The 19,488-nt window shown below is 35.1% G+C and overlaps 2 protein-coding genes and 1 long non-coding RNA gene across 7 annotated transcripts in view; 2 read left to right on the top strand and 1 right to left on the bottom strand.

The window, feature by feature from the left end:
• Positions 1 to 19,488, top strand: part of gig (TSC complex subunit tuberin) — a 75,861-nt gene that overhangs the window by 14,551 nt on the left and 41,822 nt on the right. For all 4 annotated transcript variants that reach the window (XM_089638006.1, XM_089638009.1, XM_089638007.1 and 1 more), the window contains exons 8-14: positions 1,157 to 1,302; positions 2,350 to 2,522; positions 5,469 to 5,637; positions 6,708 to 6,944; positions 15,761 to 15,922; positions 17,543 to 17,731; positions 18,337 to 18,514. In XM_089638006.1, coding sequence (XP_089494132.1) covers positions 1,157 to 1,302; positions 2,350 to 2,522; positions 5,469 to 5,637; positions 6,708 to 6,944; positions 15,761 to 15,922; positions 17,543 to 17,731; positions 18,337 to 18,514 — 1,254 coding nt within the window. The remainder of the gene's footprint in view (positions 1 to 1,156; positions 1,303 to 2,349; positions 2,523 to 5,468; positions 5,638 to 6,707; positions 6,945 to 15,760; positions 15,923 to 17,542; positions 17,732 to 18,336; positions 18,515 to 19,488) is intronic.
• Positions 7,700 to 10,635, top strand: LOC149418970 (uncharacterized). Of its 2 annotated transcripts, XR_016302889.1 has the most exons (4): positions 7,700 to 7,999; positions 8,201 to 8,665; positions 8,893 to 9,083; positions 10,476 to 10,635. It is a non-coding gene; the product is annotated as an uncharacterized LOC149418970 (long non-coding RNA). The 2 variants fall into 2 exon arrangements; XR_016302888.1 differs by having other exon boundaries at positions 7,700 to 8,665.
• Positions 11,808 to 12,820, bottom strand: LOC149418971 (uncharacterized). The gene is made up of 3 exons (XM_089637907.1): positions 12,197 to 12,820; positions 11,937 to 12,119; positions 11,808 to 11,837 (listed from the first exon to the last, which is right to left on the bottom strand). Exons 1-3 carry the CDS (start codon positions 12,407 to 12,409, stop codon positions 11,808 to 11,810), a joined length of 426 nt encoding a protein of 141 aa, XP_089494033.1. The 5' UTR covers positions 12,410 to 12,820.

A 19,488-nucleotide genomic window follows, 5' to 3' on the forward strand; every position in this document is an offset into this window, starting at 1 on the left:
TCGTTTATTTCTTCCAGTCCTGAATTAATTTCATAGAAAATGCGCAAAAATAGATTGCATTGATCGTTCCTCTATGAATCGTTTTACAGCATTCATAATTTAAAGCACGCAGTATTTGTACGAAATAATTGGCTCGATCGATCGTTTTTCAAAATGTGAACTTACAAAACCATATTCCGTAATAACGGTACTAATAAAAAATGAGTAAAACATAAAATTTAAAAAAAAAATTAGTCTTGGTTATTTCATTGCGGCGTCAAACACTGTGGTGAATGCGTGCGCACTTTTTATATGAAAAATCTTTGAAAACTAGAAAGGCACATTGTCTCGCTGAGAGTAAAAAAGCAAGCATTCATATTTTGTAGACTTTGTTTATTAACCTCTCAGACAAAGACTTTTATCTACTATGTGTTCCTTTGAGAACTGTCAAAACGTTATAATTTTTGTGTTATTTACGAGTTTTGCTAAAAGCTTCATAACTCACGTTTTGGGAAACGTAGCCTCATTCTAAAAAATGTTTTGGAAAGATTATGAAATTCATTATCGTATTGTGTTGTAATACATAAATATTTGCGTTTCTAAATATACATTTTATGAAAACGTCTAAAATATTTAAAAATCGCTTACAATTATTTCAAAGCTTTGAAAAATGTACTTTTTTCTGAGTATCATAAAGAAATAACACTTTATATATTGAAGAAATATAATTAAAAACTATTAGTCACCTCAGAATATTAACCGTTTAAACTAAAATATTTTTAATAAATTATTTAGAAACGCAATAAATTATCAACGAACAAGATGACAGATTCAATCGGCTTAGATAATGCAACTCTACGTTCCATAGATATTCTTGAATACAGACGCGTAGCGTTATTCATTATCGATACTCTGTTTTTTAAATCATGGCAATCCGTATACTAGTGATGGAAATAAATCGATTTTTGTAAAATCTCGCGCGTTTACGTGAAAAGACGTTCTAATGTCTTGACCGCTATTATCATATTTACGTCTTTTGACGTTCTAATGTTCTGAGTGGTTAAGACACTGTTTGAAGACAATAAGTTTGATAAAATAGAGCATGATAAAATATATGTTAGGTTAGGTGTTAGTTTTCTTCACTTTTGTTGAAAAACATTATTGGTTGTGTTTCCAGAAGCAACACAGTCCCCCTACCAGCTCACCGTGTCACACCTCCACGAGACCATCACATGCATCGAGCAGCTGCGGGACTCGGGTCACTTCAATGGGAACATAGACAACATGTACTGCCTCATTGACAAGTGCGGCCACACACGGCCGGTTAGTAACTGTCTCCGTTATTATGATATTACTTATAGAAAACTAAGAAATTTATTAAACAGAAGGGCTCCATGGTCGAGGGGTAAGGCTCTCGACTAGCAAGCTGAAGTTCGTCATGTTTTCCAAATCGTCGTGTTTCATTTCTTCTTCCTCTTCAACCATTTCTTCACCTCACAGCATTCACCACTGTTGGGGCTCTGGTGTGATCATCACATAAACAAAAAAAAATCTGTGTACAGTACAGAAGAATCCCGATAATTCGAAAAATTTTCCAAAAGAAACAGAATTTGTTTTTCATCCAAAATGTTTTTTAATTCGAATTTCGAAATTATTTTTGGCAGCGCTCTAAAAATTTTTCATATAATTCGAAAAAAATCGATTTTTGTGAAAATAAACAATATGATTTCATAAATCTGAATGAATCTACCAAAAAATAATGCAAAGCTAAGTGGTAAAACTTCATAAAATTTCGATTTACGCCATTATGCTTCGTCCTGAATTGACTGGAATGTCATATTTAAAAAAATTTACTTTAGATATCCGAGTTTGTAGGGCCGGCTTGAGAAAATTGGATTTACGCAGAAATATGTCAAATTTTTAGTAATTTAATCAAATATCTGAATTTCAAGGCCCTGCGGTGACGGTAATCAACGGCGAATTTTCGATTTACACCGATGTATGTTGAATTTTTACGAATTTACTTCGAATATCAGAGTTTAAAGGGCAGGCCGCAACGGTAATCGGCTGCGAAAATTTGATTTATGCACAGATATGTAGTATTTACACGATTTTACTTTGAAGAACTGAATTGCTGCAAAAATTCAATTTACACGGAAATAAATCGTATTATTACAAATTTACTCCGAAGAACCTACGCGAATTTGAAGAGGCAGTCGAGGAACTCGATTTTTGGCATTTTTTAAAATTAAAATTTAAAATTACGTTGTTATTCGTTAATTTGAAATTAGATTTTTGATGTCAAATTACCGGGGTTCTACTGTACAGGGGCTATTGGTGATGAACATGTTGTTTTTTTACATTTTCCAGGAGCAATCCGTGATAAAGCTGATAAACTACATGACATCTCGCGTGATCCCCACCAACCACGAGTGGCTCATGACCCTCAACACGCTGGTGGAGCGCTACTGCCGCCAAGAGGCCCGCGTCAGTATCCGCCTGAGGGTGCTCCACATACTGCAAACTATTGTGGAGCAAAACAGGTTAACGAGCATGCTTAGAATGCGACGTGTAGGATTTCACTAAACTTCCCACATTTATTATTATTAGAATATTAGCACTGCAAGCCACGGTAAGTCTTGGGCACCGTTACTAATACATACTTCCGTTCCGTTAGAGCAATCCCGATGTGTTACAAAACTCATTGTAGGGACGGGAGGAACTTACAATACATAGGTGGGAGTTAATAGGTCCAATTTTACATTGGTATTTTGATATCAAAATTATATGTTTCACATACAAAATAGTACAAAAATTATCTAAATTATATGTTTCACATTCCAAACAGTACAAAAATTATCAAAATTATAAGTTTCACATACATAACGGTACAAAAATAGAAAAAAAGAGGTAAGTAGGATAAACAAGAAAAAACAAAAAGGAAACAAACAGGGATATACACATAAGCACAAAGCCAAGGTAGGAATTTACAAAAAGGTACTTACCCACTAATACATTGATAAAAATAGATTATGCTCGATTATAAATACAGGGGATAGAAAAGGAGAGGAAAAGAAACAAGACACAAGACAATACAACAAGAATTACATATTTTCGTTTTAAATGTACATAAAGTATTACTTTAAATTTTTTTTATATGCTGGCGTTTTTTATACATATCTGGAAGAGAGTTATTAAGTGTGTAGGTTATTTATATATATCCACTATTTTAGTGTAAGAAAGAAAGGAGTGTAAGGAGAATATACGATGCAAATGTGAATGGTAGCAGAAGTCGGGGACGCCCGAGGAAGACATGGCATGACCAAGTGAATCAGATACTTGAGTCGGGCCATGTCAAGAGTCAGAACAATAGAAGAGTATGTATGAGACGATGTATGAATGTGAATGAGGCAAGGAGTGTGTGCCAAGACCGAGTTGTTTGGCGGTCCGTCCTCTCTGCCTATCCCTGCGGGGAAATGGCGTGATGGTTAGTTAGTTAGTTAGTTAGTCACTATTTTAGTAAGTTCATTCAATAGCACCATTCCTCTTGTCATGCTTCGCTGTGCTAGAACGTCTGTTCTGTTGTGTGGAATCTTGAACAAGTCATGCCGACGACTACGGCTGAAGTTTTCAGACACGTATAAACCATAATCCAAGAGGAATGGGTTATCAATAGAGGCGGCTCCAGGGATTCAAAAGTGGAAGGTCAATTGAAAAAAAATGAATATGAAATGTTAATACATATTGCTAATGCATAATGAATATTATAAAAACGCCAATGTATGTAATTAATTTGCCGGTACCCATCTATTCTGAAGCCGATAGTACAATATTATTTAATTGAAGATTACTTATTTACCACAGACATAGGAATTAATAGACGAGAAGATAATGGCGAGGGGTAAAATCAACTGTTGAAGAACGAAGGGGGTGGAGCTGACTGTGATTCGTCAATAAATCAATCTGACAGTAAATAGGCATCTCGCATTATAATATCACCATTTACTTCTTAAAAGTAAAATCTGCTTTTGAATGAATAGACATTTTTACATGGGAGCGCAAATTACTCGCCACGTTATGAACAAATTTGCGAAGTCCAAATTCGGCAAAAAAATTCGGTTCTATTTTCAGAGTCGAATATTTCGTTTAAGTATTTAGTTAAGACACTTTTATAAATGTTCATAATTTACTTCCCAGCAACCAACCAGCTTTGTGTTTCGCGTCCAGACGTTTCTCGATGTGATAGTATATTATGTTTCTACAACTGATCCATATTATACGATGTGAATATGCTTAAAATAAAGTAAAATAATGCTTATATATGGAATGTAATACGACAATTGGGTTTATTCTCTTTTTCACATCTATTTTTACAAGTTTTCATAGTACAAGTCAACATTTTGCCGTGTTATTTCGTAAAATGAACCGATGATGCCTCGACCATAGTTCGCACAAGAATGATGACGTCACGTTTTCAAATTTCACTTGAGGCCATACGCGAGCACAGCCGGCTCCGATGGAACCGGTATGGGGAGTGGGGATAATACGCTTTTAATCACTTAGGGCAGGTCTACTAATATTCATATGTCTATGTTATTTACACATAAAACTAAATAATGTTTTTTTTTTTAAATTTTAATTTGTATTAACTCCAAACTCAGTCAATTGTTTACCAGTATACTTAAAAAGTAAACAATAAAAGCAAAAGTAGCTATATGTTTATTTTATTTTTTTTAGTTTTTCATTTTTTGGGAAATCGACAGTTTACATTTAATCAGCTTGTACAAAAGTATTATTTTGTAAAATAAAACCAACTATGGATTTCCTCCTTGTGACTTTAACTAAGACAGCATAATTTAAATATATGAGAAAGGAATATCAATTAAAAAAATTATACAAAACAAAAGATTTTTATATTATACAAAACAAAAGAAACACCCGCAAATGCACTGATAGAAATGACAACTTTTGTTCTAAACCTCTTTATTTTCTCTCTTGTAACGTAAACTAATTGTCACTTTATTTAAATACCTTTGTCATGATTCAATGAATTGTTTCTTTCGATATGATTTACACAGAATTTGACATTTTAGATTATTTCATGCAAATTACATCAACAATGGATAAACAAATTTATAGCCAGATAAAGTGTTTATATTAGTGATGGGCAGGATCAAAACTTCAAAGGAATCGATTTAATCGCTTGGAGTTATTTATAGCTACACCGCAAGCAAACGAAACTGCGTGCACATCTATTGTCATGTGCAGAAAGGGAGTGATTTAATAGTAGTTCGCTGGCTTTCGTTGGTGGCTTGCCACACTGCACTCGGCTACAGCACTGTGCTTTAGTGCGGACAGCGCTGGGGTCTTTAGTTTTTGGTCACTGTAAATGATTACATCAGATGTTAAAACTGAATTAAAATGCCATTTTTTTGCTTTAAATTTGTTGGTAGAGTCCTTTTTGATAATGATCATTGGTTATTTGTTAGATCGTGCTATGAGGAAGAGCTGCTAGACCGCGTGGTGTTACCGAATCTCCAGCAGTGTTCCACGGAAGCCGACACCACCATCCGGTGCGCCTCTGCCAAGCTGCTCATCGAACTGGCCCTCAACTGTCACTCTAAACGGTTCTCCGACATCTTTGACATTCTCGAAAAGGTGATAATGAGGAATTTGCCCATTTTAAACTGACTTTAACCTTTAGGAGAGTATGGCCGTACCGTGATCCTCTGAAAAAAAAAATTCATCAAGAGTATGGACGTACACCTTACGGCGTTTGTAGGAATCCTATTATTAATAAAATTAATTATTATTAGTAATCCATATAAATAAAAATGTTAATGTTCGTTTGTTTAAAATCTTAAATCTCTGAAAGTGCTTAACCGATTGATTGAAATTTTGACACATTGTTGCATTCGAATACGAATATGTTTTTATATACCTACATTTATGACATTTAAGTGTAAAAATATGCGGTTTTCAAAAACAGCACCATCAGTTGGACAAGCATGCTTTTTTGAAAAACAGTGCCATCTGTTGGACAAACATGTTTTATTTAAACAGCGCCATCTGTTGGATATAAAAGCAACATGCATTATTGTTTCTCTATCTGCACAGACAGACTGCAACAGCAATGTGCGGTGGGGGACAACTAGTATATAATTTAAATGCGTTAAAGATCGACGATTAATTTCATTCATTCACTTCATTCATTTAAGATATATTTCCAGCTAATAATAAAAAACTAATTTTAAAAACACCCTAATATAATAGAACTTCCTCCTTCTTCTGGCGCTTGTAAAATTAGATAGTTAATGTTAATTTTAGTTATAAGTTTCTACATAATATGTAAATATATATTTTATTAAGATAGTAGTTATAGGCCTTAATCGTAAGTCTCTAGATATAATTCTCAGTAAGTCACTAGTTTTAAGTCAGTAGTTCTAGTATTAACTATTTAAGAAATATATTTGTACAGTGCCCTTGAAGTGATTTCTCACGAAAACGGCTATAGAAATTAGCCAAGTATTATTATTATTATTAAATATTGTTTTAACCATGAGAGTAAGAGAGACAACGATTTCTATGAGACCGTATGAGCTGTTCCCAGAAATGAATAAATTAGACCTAAAATTATTTTGTAGATACAACATTGTTTGACTTAAAATAATCTTACCACACACGGTTATGTTTAGTTTAGTATTATAATAATTCACTTTAAATTTCAGTTATTGAACCGTCCATTTGAGCTGTACGTCACTACTGAGCCAATCAGCCTCTCTGCGGAAACAGACATCTCTGATATATCGGCCGTGGCGGCTGGCATGGTCAAGGTGTTCCTGGACAAGCTGCACCGCCTGCCCTCGTCGCACGCCCTCCGCTCTTACCTCGCCGCCCTGCGCCACTTGGAGACACATTACGAGAGACCCTCTCTGTTTGAGAATCACCCTAGCGTCAGGTTAAAGGTTAGAAATTATGTGAAATGTAACTGCATTAATAATTATTAATAAATTTAATGTAAATCAAATTTATTAATATTATTATTAAGTTCTGCAAGTATTTTTTGGTTTTTATTATTGTTACAGCTGTTTCGGCTTTCAAGGCCATTTTCACACTGTGGTTATAACCACGTTTAGACGACTTATTTATATGATTATATTTTACCCCCTCCCCATTTAAAATGATTTATTACCGGTTAAATCGATTTACTGATAAAATAATTGTGACAATAGATTTCGTATTCTGTGGGGGTATTTTGAAAAGTCTGTTTTTCCCACATTAATGTTATCTTAATTGTTTAATAATGATGTAGCTGCTATTAATTTATTTAAATGTGTTCTATTGTTCAGGTTTTGTGAACATACTTAGAAGCGGGGAATAAATAATTTTCCTTACTTTATTAATTAATGTTATATTAGTTTAATCTAAGGCCCTTTCTTTCTATATGTGAGGGTTTAAGTTCATTGTTGTCAAGCGGGACGTGATTATTTACTAAGAGATGTTCTGCGAATTTTGAAAAAGTGCTTTTATTATTATAATATCTTATATGTTCTTTGAATCTAGTTGAGAAAGCCTTTCCCGTCTGTCCGATATAAGTAGCAGATGCTTGTGAAGCCGAAACAGCTGTAACAATAACAAAAACCAAAAAATACCTTCAGGGGGCTGACTCTGTATCTCTCACAAGCGTCCGTTCCGCGGGTTTACGACTGACAAACCCGTTTTCACTGATTTTGGTACTCTTTAGCAAGTCGTAAACCCGAATTTAATCGACAACTCAAAGTGACAGCTCAACGTTTCGCTTTAGACCGACGTCTGCCGACGCTCCTTGTATTTTGACAGTTCTTGTTAACTTTGGTACCCTCTACCTCCGAAAGCTAGAAACATTATAGCTCCAAAGGCTTGATTGTCGGGTTTATCAAAATAGGTCGAACTACCTCTGGTTTGGGACCGTTTAGAGCTTTATATCGCCCAACGACATATTTTTCGAAGTTAATAAAATCGAATTTACTAGTTTTAAAAGGTAAGTAATTTGTTTTATTTCGAATTAAACAATACCTCAACCGAATTGATAAATATATACCTAACCGATGCACTTTTAGGCACAGATTATGGAAATTACACTTCGTTTCAGCAATTACTACAAGAAAAAACTATTTACGTAAACAAATTAGATTATTAGGTTCTTAATTTGGGTTATTTAAGTAATTTGTGCGTAATTTAGATTGGAAGGAAACTTTCGCAAACGTCCAACGCTGCAAAGGGATAGTTTATAAGGAAAATTTTGATGTTGAATAAAATAGAATTTTAATGCATCTTTTACCATATATACCGATGTAAATAGTTGTTTCTTGTAGTTAGCTGAATATTTTATCTTATATGCCCAATAGGTACATGGCTGTTTCAATCTTATTAATAATTTATGTTTTTTTGTGTACCTACATTAGCCACAATGGGAGGTTATCTCCGTCTGCTGTTTGTTAATAGAGCATTGCTCGAGGAAGACCTCCGGGAAGAGAGAGTCCGAAGACGTGAGTTGCGGGATCTCTCGAATCCATTAAATATTCCTGCAAATTTATTCATTTCGAATTATCGGCTGTCGCAGGACATTTTCAAAACCCTGTGTGATGAACTGAGGCCGATACTCCCTGTACGTAGGCGAACAACCGGAGTGCCCTTGGAACTTAAGGTGAATACAACATTATTTAATTAATCATTTTTTCTTACAATATCTGCAAATCCCCAACAGCACTTTCCGGTGTAAATTACAATTAGAAATTAAAAATAATTCTCTTTAGTCCATAACCTGTGCCTAGGTACTTTTTCATTTATACAGTTTGTATTGTTTCTTTCTGCCTATCTTATCTTCTATTGCCGTGTATTTGCCGTACTCATAATACATTATTTATTTTTAAGGTTCTAACGACACTCTCATTTCTTGCGACAGGGTCATACCAAAAAATTGTGGGGAATGATTTTCACTCGAGCCTGTCGCAACAAACAGTGAGCCGACACTTGAACGAGATTGTGTCGGCATTAAACAGAATAATGCACCGGCACATCAAATTCCCAGGAACACAACAAGAAAGGAATTCCGTCAAACAAGGGTTTGTTTTGATCTATTGTATTTTATTGTTACTTATCTTGTTTACCCGAGGATTGTGGCATATTCAGATGACAGACTATAACGTCTCCACTGATGAGGAATGAATGCATCAACATGGATATTATATTGGTATACAAGCGTAGTCTAAGGCCAATTTAAATAAATAATATATCATTATCGTCATAGAATAGAAGAACTGTAAAAATGCCATCCATGTAGATTTGAATGGAAACCAATATCGCCACTGACTTGGTACCTTTTGGTTCTAACCCATTTAGCACATGCTCTATCTTTCTTTCACTTGAATTTCATGACGAAACAGTTTGTTTTTGAAATTTAAGCAAAGAACGGTCCGTCTTAACGATTAAAGTAATATTAATTTTATAACATGTTGTCTGTATCGAGGTTGAAGGAAGGAACAATAAGAATTACAAAAAACAACTAAATTACATATGTGGTGTAATATTTTATATTAGTAGATTTATAAGAAAACAACAGATATTCATCTTTTTACAGCCTCCATACAGTTACCAATGTATTACAGAAAAGATTATGCATTTAGAACACGTACAGTAAATGAGAAATGGTAAAAACATATTTAGATAAACAAGTAGTAGCAATAACAAATGCATGATACAGTAAGTACATGTGTATATTATTACATACTAATCCAACTAAACGAATCATTATATTGATACTAATCCTACTAAAATGTTGCACCGCTTACGAAAAGTAAAGCCATTCAAAGAATGTGTACAAATGAAATAGTTATGTGAACGGCCCTCTAAAGTATTGCCACTTAGTCAAAGCACGTTTGTCTCAGTAACGTATCTACACTCTATTCATATCATCTACGGTATATTGAACATTTAATATAACTCAATATGAATAGTGACGTTACTTTGGAAAAATTGTGTAATTTGTCATTTGAAATAAAACAAAATGTTACACTAAATTTATGGTTTACAATGAAGTAGGGAAGTATTTAAGTACAAATCTTATGACTTCAGAAAAAAATTTGGTTTTGATTTATTAAATACATAAAACAAAATCAGAAACATACTTTTTCAGATGCAAGATCAAAAAAGTAGATCATAAAACTTATAGCGATAAGTTGGTACAACTAGAAATGGTTGATAGGAAATAAGTAAGAGTTATAAAAGCACCTTTGCTACAATGGATACTAAATGGTAAAAAGGTGATGGTACATGTGCCAGAATCGGCTGTTAATTAGTCACATTTCAATAAGGCGCCGCATTGTCGCGTCTCCAATACATAGCACAGCTCTCAGCATGTTGTCCTGAAACCATAAAAACAACTAAATTATAAAACACTGTATTGATAGTTCAGTATCTATATCGATTTTAATCATAAAACTCTATATATGTTTCAGGTTTTATGAGAAATATCAATTTCCGGGTATAATTGGATGCATAGACGGAACCCATATAGCAATAATAAAACCCAAAGTCCACGAAGAGGCATATTTCAACCGAAAAGGTTTCCATTCGATGAATGCTCTCATGGTAAATAAATATAATTTTTTTTTAAATATGGACAAACTAGCTGATACACCTATCATATAAAATATATCATGCTATTTTTCACCTGTAGATATGCTACTCAAACCTAAAAATAATCGCTATATGTGCGAGGTATGGGGGTGCATCACATGATGCACACGTATGGGAAATGATGGCAATAAAACCACAATTGGAAGATGCAAATAATCGAGAAGCTTTCTGGCTTTTAGGTAAATTTCATTCATGTTTTTAATAAAGTGGGCTATTTTTAATGTATTTGTTCAAATATGTATATCAAATATTATAATATTTCAGGAGATTCAGCATTTCCGCTTAGGCCATACATGATGACCCCCATCTTAAATGCGGTACCGGCATCGCCAGAAGAGCATTACACGAAATTGCAATGCAGGGTTAGAAATTGCATAGAACGCTGTTTTGGGATTTTAAAAGCAAGATGGCGCTGTCTTTTAAAACATCGTGTGCTTCATTATACCCCAGTAATGGCAGTGAAGATTACAAATGCATGCGCTGTTCTTCACAATATTGCCATTGAAGCTCAAATGCCAGAACCAGAGGATGTTATTATTGAAAATGATTGTAGAGAAGTGTTTGATATTAACAATCGACACGACAATAACCTCAGGCAAGGTCGGCTAACTCAACGTGAGCTTGTTGAGACTCTCAATCGCCACAATTAAACCAGCTCTCTAAAATCATCTTCAATAATAACATCCTCTGGTTCTGGCATTTGAGTTTTAATGGCAATAATATTTTAATGTTGTAATTTTTGTCTCATCTGTTTTTAAATGACAATATTAATATATGTACGAGTATATTGCCATTATAATGTCTAATATAAAATAAATCATATCTTACACTTCCGTTTGATAACCTCTGAGAGTATCAGAGCCATCATCTCTTTCATTTCTTTGAGAAGTTCAATTTTCTCCCGCTTCATTTGGATCTTCTCCCGCTCCATCTGAAGGAATTCATCCATTCTATTTTTGACTGAAAGTGAAAATATTTATGTAATTTTTTTATAAATATATTTGTTACATACGATTCTTACTCTTTTTCATAGCATAATTCCTATACACCCCAAGATATTTCAGTGTAAGTACTTACATAGTCGTTTAGAAAGGTTGTGCGAGGCCTTTCTTCTGATGCCAGATGGCCCAGGCTCCGGCTCAGACTCCGGCTCAGGCGTCGCGGGGATTAACTTCTCCACACTGGGAATAATTTCCATCTGTAAAAAGTAATAAACTACCTATTTAGTTTTCCAATCCATATTAAAATTTAACTGTGCATGAATATGATCTGAAACATACAAACTGGAAAGGAGTCTCCTCTCCAGGTACTCCATCAATGAGTTCTGGCCCAATAATGGCCAGAATTTTGTCCTCGAGTGGGGTGAGAGGTGGAACCCTGCTCACTCCTCCCCCAGTCTGGCACAGCTCCACTCGAAGCCGCGACGCCTTCTTCTTCGCGTTGCTCCTCAGGTCCCTCCAGGTCTGAAACAATTAAATAATTAGTCAAACAACTATTCTGGTGAAATAGATTATTTGGAATTATTATAATATGCACATACTTGCTGCCACTTTTCTCCTGTTTTGCAGGTTCCAAAGCCGAGAGCGTTTAGGTCCTCTGCTAAACTCTGCCATTCTCTTAGGTTTTGCAGGCGTCCCTCCAAGCCCTGGAACCTACCGGAAGCCATGGCAGGCCTCTCCGAGAGCCACGCCACCAAATACTCCAGCTGCACACTCGTTGCCCTTTTTTTAATAGTCTGTAGGAGAATTATCATGTATTAAATAACTAACAATGTAAAATAAGTTTACAGTCCTGCCAAAGTATAACATCACAACTGCCATTCTACAAATAATTCAACACTCCTCACACACCAACACTAAACCAGTCTTTAATTCTGACATACACCAGCACAAAACACGATCACAAAATCAAATACATTTATCATCATCTACTTACACGACCAAATTTGGAATTAACTCCTTACAATACATTGCACACAAACAATATAACGCATTACCTAGTAATTTAAAACTTCCGGCAACTAACAAAAAAACATTGACAAAAGCTCTTAAAAGATATTTCCTTAGCAGTTTCATTAATGACTAACACAATCTTTCTCTTGTACTCCATAATAACACCTGCGTTTATTTATTTTAATGTATTTATTTTAATGTATTTTATTTATTTGCCTTGTCCTTTCTAATGTTGTCTTTCCCGAAATGAGTTTTATAAACTCATTGGGAATAATACATTATTACATTGTTATCATTTTGTAATGTATTATCTTGTAATAAAATAAATAAATAAATGAACATCACGAAAATGAGGTGACTAATAAAAAACTGACAAAGGCAAAAATACACACTACCTAGTGAATATAATATAATAACATAATGAGTAGCGTCATTAGGTGAAAAGAAATCTACAAATAAATGTCATTTGTACGTATAAAACACTGTTCATTCAAAGCGAATTTGAGGTTATAAAGTCCTTTACTTCTTGGAAAGGTTACGATACCTTACGAAATACATTTACCAACGTAAAAAAATACAGAATAAACATGAAAATTATAAATAATTGTACAACTTACGGTCATTTTTCCTTATTTAGTGATAAATTAATCAATTGTTAAAAATGCGTCAATGGGTAATATTATGAATTCAGCGGAAACGTCAAAATTCAGCGCGCTAATAAATATGCCAATAGACAATTTTGGCATTTCTGTATAGAGTAATGTGAGATGCAAACGGATCCGACGCCGACGACGCTAAAATAAACCAAACTTTATCCATGTCGTTACAGAGTACTAATTTAAGTCCGATGTGATAAATTTGGCCAAACAGAAACGTTTTCGTTTGTGAAATCGAAATTTAGCGAGTAAGCCCCCAGAACTTAACAATAATATTAATAAATTTGATTTACATTAAATTTAAAAAAAAATTAAATGGAGTTCTATGAATTAAACACAAAAACAATGAATATGATAATTACAAGTTACAAGTCCAAACCAATCCATTTATAGTTCATTTCACAGTGAAAAATTAAAGAAACGACGAATTGAACCACTGTTTATTGTTCCGAATAAAAATTGCAAGTGAGATGTCAGTTCAAAATCTTTAGTTACTGTTTGTCTTCTCCTTCTTTTCGATATTGCTACAAGGTGATGGTTTGGGTAGGTAGGAATTGTTAGTTTAGGAATTGCAGGTAGGAATAAGAGAAATCAGGGTAAGAACTTAACACAATATTAATTTAAAAATTCAAACATTTGGAAACAGATTGCAGAGCCAATATTCTAATGAATCCGGGAGAAGTGACCGAGGTGGCCACCTCATACTAATATTTTAAATATTTATTTGTTTATATTATTCGTCCATACGAGCTAACATGTGATATCTTCTTTAATTTTTATTAAATAGTATAAAATAATCGCTATGCGCATCCGTCTGTTTGTGCGCTTAGTTATTCTAAACTACGCAACGGATTTTGATTGGGTTTTCATTATCATTTCGAGTATTTCTTCCGGAAGATTTGTATACATATACATAATCCATGCAAATTATAATTATAGAAAGTAGAGAAAAGTCAATGTTTTGTAATCAAGTCGTAAACAAATATTATCAAGAGCTTTTATTGCTAACGCTGGCTAAACCTTATGAGACACATTAAAATAATGTACTACGGAATTGTATATCTTAAAAAGACCTACAAAAAAGTCCGCCACGGTATATGTCTATCTCCTAAGGATAATCCCCAACAACGCTGGGTACATGTCAGCTAGTAATATATAAAAATTCAGCCTGCTTATGTTTGTGCTCGCAAAACTCGAAAAGTAGTCCACCGATATCACTGAAAATTTCAAAGTTTGTTCTTATTAGTGCCAGGAGTGTTTAGAGAGGAGTTTGAATTGTAGAAGAAGTCGGGGACGCCCGAGGAATACTAATTTCGAATTTAAGTTGATGTAATGTAGTTTTTATTGAGGAATGTTATTATAGCCTTCTTGTAACTATATTCCGTGCAGTTGAACACATCTACTATTGCGTCACACATCATTATAGTATAGGGCCCTTCGTGGCAGCAGGACTCGTCCTACAACCGCTTTGTGTTTTTTTAGTATTTTCAAGGGAAATGAGGCAACATTCCTTTGAAATTATTTTTAAAATCCATCAATCAACATTTGAACTTAAATAAAAATAAACTTTATAATTATTAGAAATTTATAATATGTGATTTGAGTGCAGTGTTTTAAAAGTGAAAAATCGGACATTTGCTCAAAAATAGTGGACATTCGAAACGAACGGCGATCGGTAAATGCACTCCAGATGTTTTCAACGTAATTCTCGAAAACTGGGGAAGTTTGGACCCTGGCAAGTTTTTTACTAAGCCCAGGGTAATTTATTAACTGTCGATTTTTATTGCGGGCAGAATGCTCCACTTCAACAATTACCAGGAACAGGATTACATGGAGATAAATGATGCACTTGCCGAACGTCACAGCGGTGCTGCCAGGGTCTCTTATCCATGTGAGGTGTCAGCGCTTTATTATTAGCAGCAGATACATACCTGGACGCTGTTGTTGGATGCGGTGGACTCTCTTGCTGCAGCAGCTGGTCCAGTTCCTTCACCACCTAGGATTCTTGCTGCAGAGTCTCCATCTTTTATCTTCGTAGAACGTCACAGCGGTGCTGCCAAGGTCTGGTATCTGTGAGAGGATAGTGTATCAGCGCTTTATTAGCAGCAGACACATACCTGGACGGATGACGAACCTCGTGCTGGCGCTGTTGGTGAACGCGATGGACTCTTTCGCTGCAGCAGCTGGCCCAGTTCCTTCACCACCTAGGATTCTTGCTGCAGAGTCTCCATCTTCTATCTTCGTGTCACCTGTTCCTATACTTCATTTTACTTAACTTAACTTCACTCTATTTTTGTAATATTTATATTTTTTGTAATACCTGCATCAACTGTAAAGCGCCCCTGAGGTGATATCTCACAAAAGCGGCGCTATACAAATTATCCAATAAATAAATAAATAAAAAATTGCTGCCAAAGTATTGAATATTATCATTACAGACATTTAATAAATGGCCTAACCTACAAAAATAACAAATGACATGTTATCTATTTCCAGTTGCTAGAATGGTTCCTGTCAGCGCGAGCCAACTCCTTCTACCATGTGGGCTTCCCTTGTGAACCTGGCGGGCGCATTCACTACAGCCCCTACCTGTGCGTGGATGGCGTTGAAGGGGCGCGACCCTCGCACAGCCCCACGCCTCAGCAGCACAATACTCAGGTATGTACTTCATTCCAATCTACTTATCTACTTTACTGTTCACATTTAATACACGTGATATGACACTCATACTATCAAAAAATAAGTACAGCGACACAAAATACAAAGTGATAGTTTAGTGCGGTGAGTAAATTATATGACAATTGTAAAAGGTGAAACTATTTACTCTAAATAAGTAGATAAAAACTTTTTCACAAAATCTGGGATTTTTAGTAACGGCTTTAAGGTCGGCGAGGAATTTGCGCACTATTGTAAAAAGGAATGGCTGTTCGTAAGCAGATTTCATTATCAAAGACTAAAATACTAACCTGCAGACTGTCAGACACTTTTATCTGTCTTTTGTTTACACTCAAAGGTAGACGCCCACAACCAACCACCCCACGGGCCAGCGCGTGTTAGTTTGTTCCCAGCAGCTCTTTTAGTTCACTCTGTGTTTCCATAGAGTATAGTTCCATGGGTAAATGGGAGATATGCTCCATTGTATAGCAATCATTCCAGGAACATATTATTGTTTATTCCTACCCTGATATTGGGTAGTGTTGTACGCACGGGGATATTACGCTTTGTCGGCCGTGCTGCATCAAAGTCGTATAAAAGCAGAATAAGGAAGTTGAGTGAAAAATATTTTGACTTATAAAAAATATGTTCATGTAGATCAAAAAATATCGATTCTAAATATATAAATATATTTCTATATTATTATTCTTAGAATTAGTTAAACGTTCTTGAAAAAGCATTCAATAGCAATAGACTGTATACGCTCCACGATTGGTCGAAAGAATTCTGACGTCACATGTGTCGTGACTTGTACGTACAACGGATCACCTATGGTGCATCTCTTTCTATTACATGAGAGATGGTCGGTTTAGATGAGAGAGGTGTATAGGCCAAAGGTTTATTTGGGTTTGTCAAATATATGTACGTATTTGTTGTTATTATTATATGAAATGGATTTCTAAAGATACATATTCGTATAGTGCTTTATAATAATATGTTGTTTATTGCATAACTTAGAAGTTTTTATTATTATACATGTCACATAACATGTGATACACTTCAGGCCGCCGGCCGCCCTGAAAAGTCTCACAGTGAACTGGGCTGTAAACCGTTATTTTACTTTTGGTCTTTACTTTTCTGCGCGGTGGTCCTGAATTCGCGCGGGGAACGTCAACAAGTAGCGACGGCAATACCGTACAAGTACCGTACCGGGCGGGAAAAGCAAATATTCTAACTTAAAATATTAATTTAACTATGAAATCTTAATCAATTTTCTTTTTTTTTTAATAACATCAATTCTAATAGACGGTTAACATTGGTAAAAAAATTACTGGAATTCCTTGTTGAAGAATTAAAATTTTTTCCATACAAAATGCTCAAGCGACGTGGTTTTCACAGTTCGAATGACGTCACACCACACCCCGCCTCTTACCACTCGGATTCAGCTCATTTTGGCGGGCTTAATAAAATTTAAACTTTGAGAATTAATTTAATTATGAAAACAAACTTTAAAAAAAAAAAAATACCAGTATTTAAGTTTGAATGCGAACATTGATAAAAAAAAATAAAAAAAATGGACTCAACTTCCTTATTGTCCGTGTAATATTATGTTAATTGTTCCAGTCACAGATAGCGTTTGTATCCATCCGCAAGGCGTGCCGCGTAATAGTGACGTGCCTGAAGCAGGAGAAGGACTGGTCCGTGCTGCAGACTGTGCTGCGCGAGATCCCCAGCATCATGCAGAACAAGGCGCTCGTCCTCTCCAAGAACAGCAACGATATTGATCTGCTCGCCTCTGCTCTATGCTCTATGGTTAGTGTTTTATTTTCTATATTAACCTGTGGTTTGCACGAGTAGCTGTCCGAAAAATGTTTGTTGTGTGAGCAAGCTAATCGCTTTGCACATGGCTAATATCGCAGTCCCATAAAGATGGTATTTATAAAATGCATATTTTTATAATAAACTTACATAAAATACGATAGGTATTTATAGTGTTACTGACTACGCAAGTTATGTGAATAAAATCAATCAATTTAGTATAGAAACCACTAGGTGAAAACGGGAATCGAAAACTTCTGATTTTACCGAAATTGGTACAATTTACTTATTTCTAATTTAATAATATAAATGAATAACATAAATTTTGACCGGTCAGTGGCTGAGTTGGCATTGCTTCTGGGTCTCACCCTGGTATTGTGAGTTTGATTCTTCGACTGGCTAAGTCCTCCGTCACGAAAAAGCAACATTTCGTATTTGATTATTTGGAATGATTGTCTATTTAAGAAATTTTCTTTTGTTCCTTGACTGTCGAAAAACAGTATAAAGATTACATAGATACTTATTAATGTAATATTTTGTGCTCACATCATTGAACGAATATAATTGCAAGTTATATATTAACCAATAACATCCTCCAGGTGGCCGACAAGTCCATGATGCTGCCGGAAAGCCTGCGCAACACCACCGGCAAGATGACGCGCTCTGACTTCCACGCCTCCGTGTTGCCCGTACTGACATGCCTGGCGCCGTACCACACTCACCTCGATCCGCAGCTGCAGCAGAAGATCATCAAGTGCATCATCAAGTTCGGATTGGGTATGCCTATCATTATTATGACACACTGACATGTCGCCGGAGAGTGGTAGGATCCTTGGCTTTAGATCAAAGGATCGCTGATCGATCTGAACTTGAGCAAGCTTCAACCTTTACAGCGCTGGCCTTTTCCACGCAATCAACCGGCACGTTTTGACATAATTTTTGTATTTTACTGAATCCTCATGTATAACAAATGCAACATCCTCGTACGGGGATAGCCGCCAATGGATCACATAAGCGAAAGCCACATAGAAAAGGTTAAATGGTTTATTTAAATTTCTTTCCCAAAATACTGCTGTGTGTGGTAAGTAAAAATACAGTAATTAACAAAATTTGCAAAAATAAGCTATATATGGGAAGTTATTTAGTATTGAGTTTTGTATGTTTTACATAAGACTTAATTTAAATTCACAAATTTTTCATATTAAAAAAACATGATACTGTGTTCATACTTACATTTAGAAACCTGCTGTGTTTTTATCTATCGTCATTCTATGGTGGCATCCCGCGGAAACGGAATTTGTCTGGTAAGACGGTACAATTTACAAAAACGTAATTTTTCATAAAACGGATTATTACGAAAATAGAGTCAGCGGGCGGACGGCAAAAATTTAGCATCGGCACTCTGAGTTATTTTCATTGAAATAAAAAACTAGGAGATAACCTCATACTTACCTTTTCTTCCCTCCCGTACTTCTTTCTCCGCCTACCGTGTTATGTATATACAGTAGAACCCCGTTAATTCGAACCCCGATAATACGAAAAAACGCGTAATTCGAAATTTTCGCAAAAAAAATTTCCGCTGAAAAATTTTTTCATACAAAATTTTTTTTAATTCGAAATTCGTTAATTCGTAATTCGAAATTTATTTTTGTCCGCGCACGAAAATTTGTTCGTGTAATTCGAAAAAATTTGATTTTTGCGAAAATAAATCATAATATTTCGTAAATCTGAATCTAAAAGTCAGCCGTGGC

This window comes from Hesperophylax consimilis, chromosome 12 (assembly GCF_061612785.1).
Source record: "Hesperophylax consimilis isolate HC1 chromosome 12, BYU_Hcon_1.0, whole genome shotgun sequence".
Classification (NCBI taxonomy): Eukaryota; Metazoa; Arthropoda; class Insecta; order Trichoptera; family Limnephilidae; genus Hesperophylax; species Hesperophylax consimilis.

Coding starts and splice junctions, on each gene's coding strand:
- LOC149418971 (XM_089637907.1), bottom strand. CDS start 12,409: ATGATAATTCTCCTACAGACTATTAAAAAAAGGGCAACGAGTGTGCAG. Junction 12,120..12,196: donor CAGGAGAAAAGTGGCAGCAA/GTATGTGCATAT, acceptor TAATTGTTTCAG/ACCTGGAGGGACCTGAGGAG. Junction 11,838..11,936: donor AGGAGACTCCTTTCCAGTTT/GTATGTTTCAGA, acceptor AATTATTCCCAG/TGTGGAGAAGTTAATCCCCG.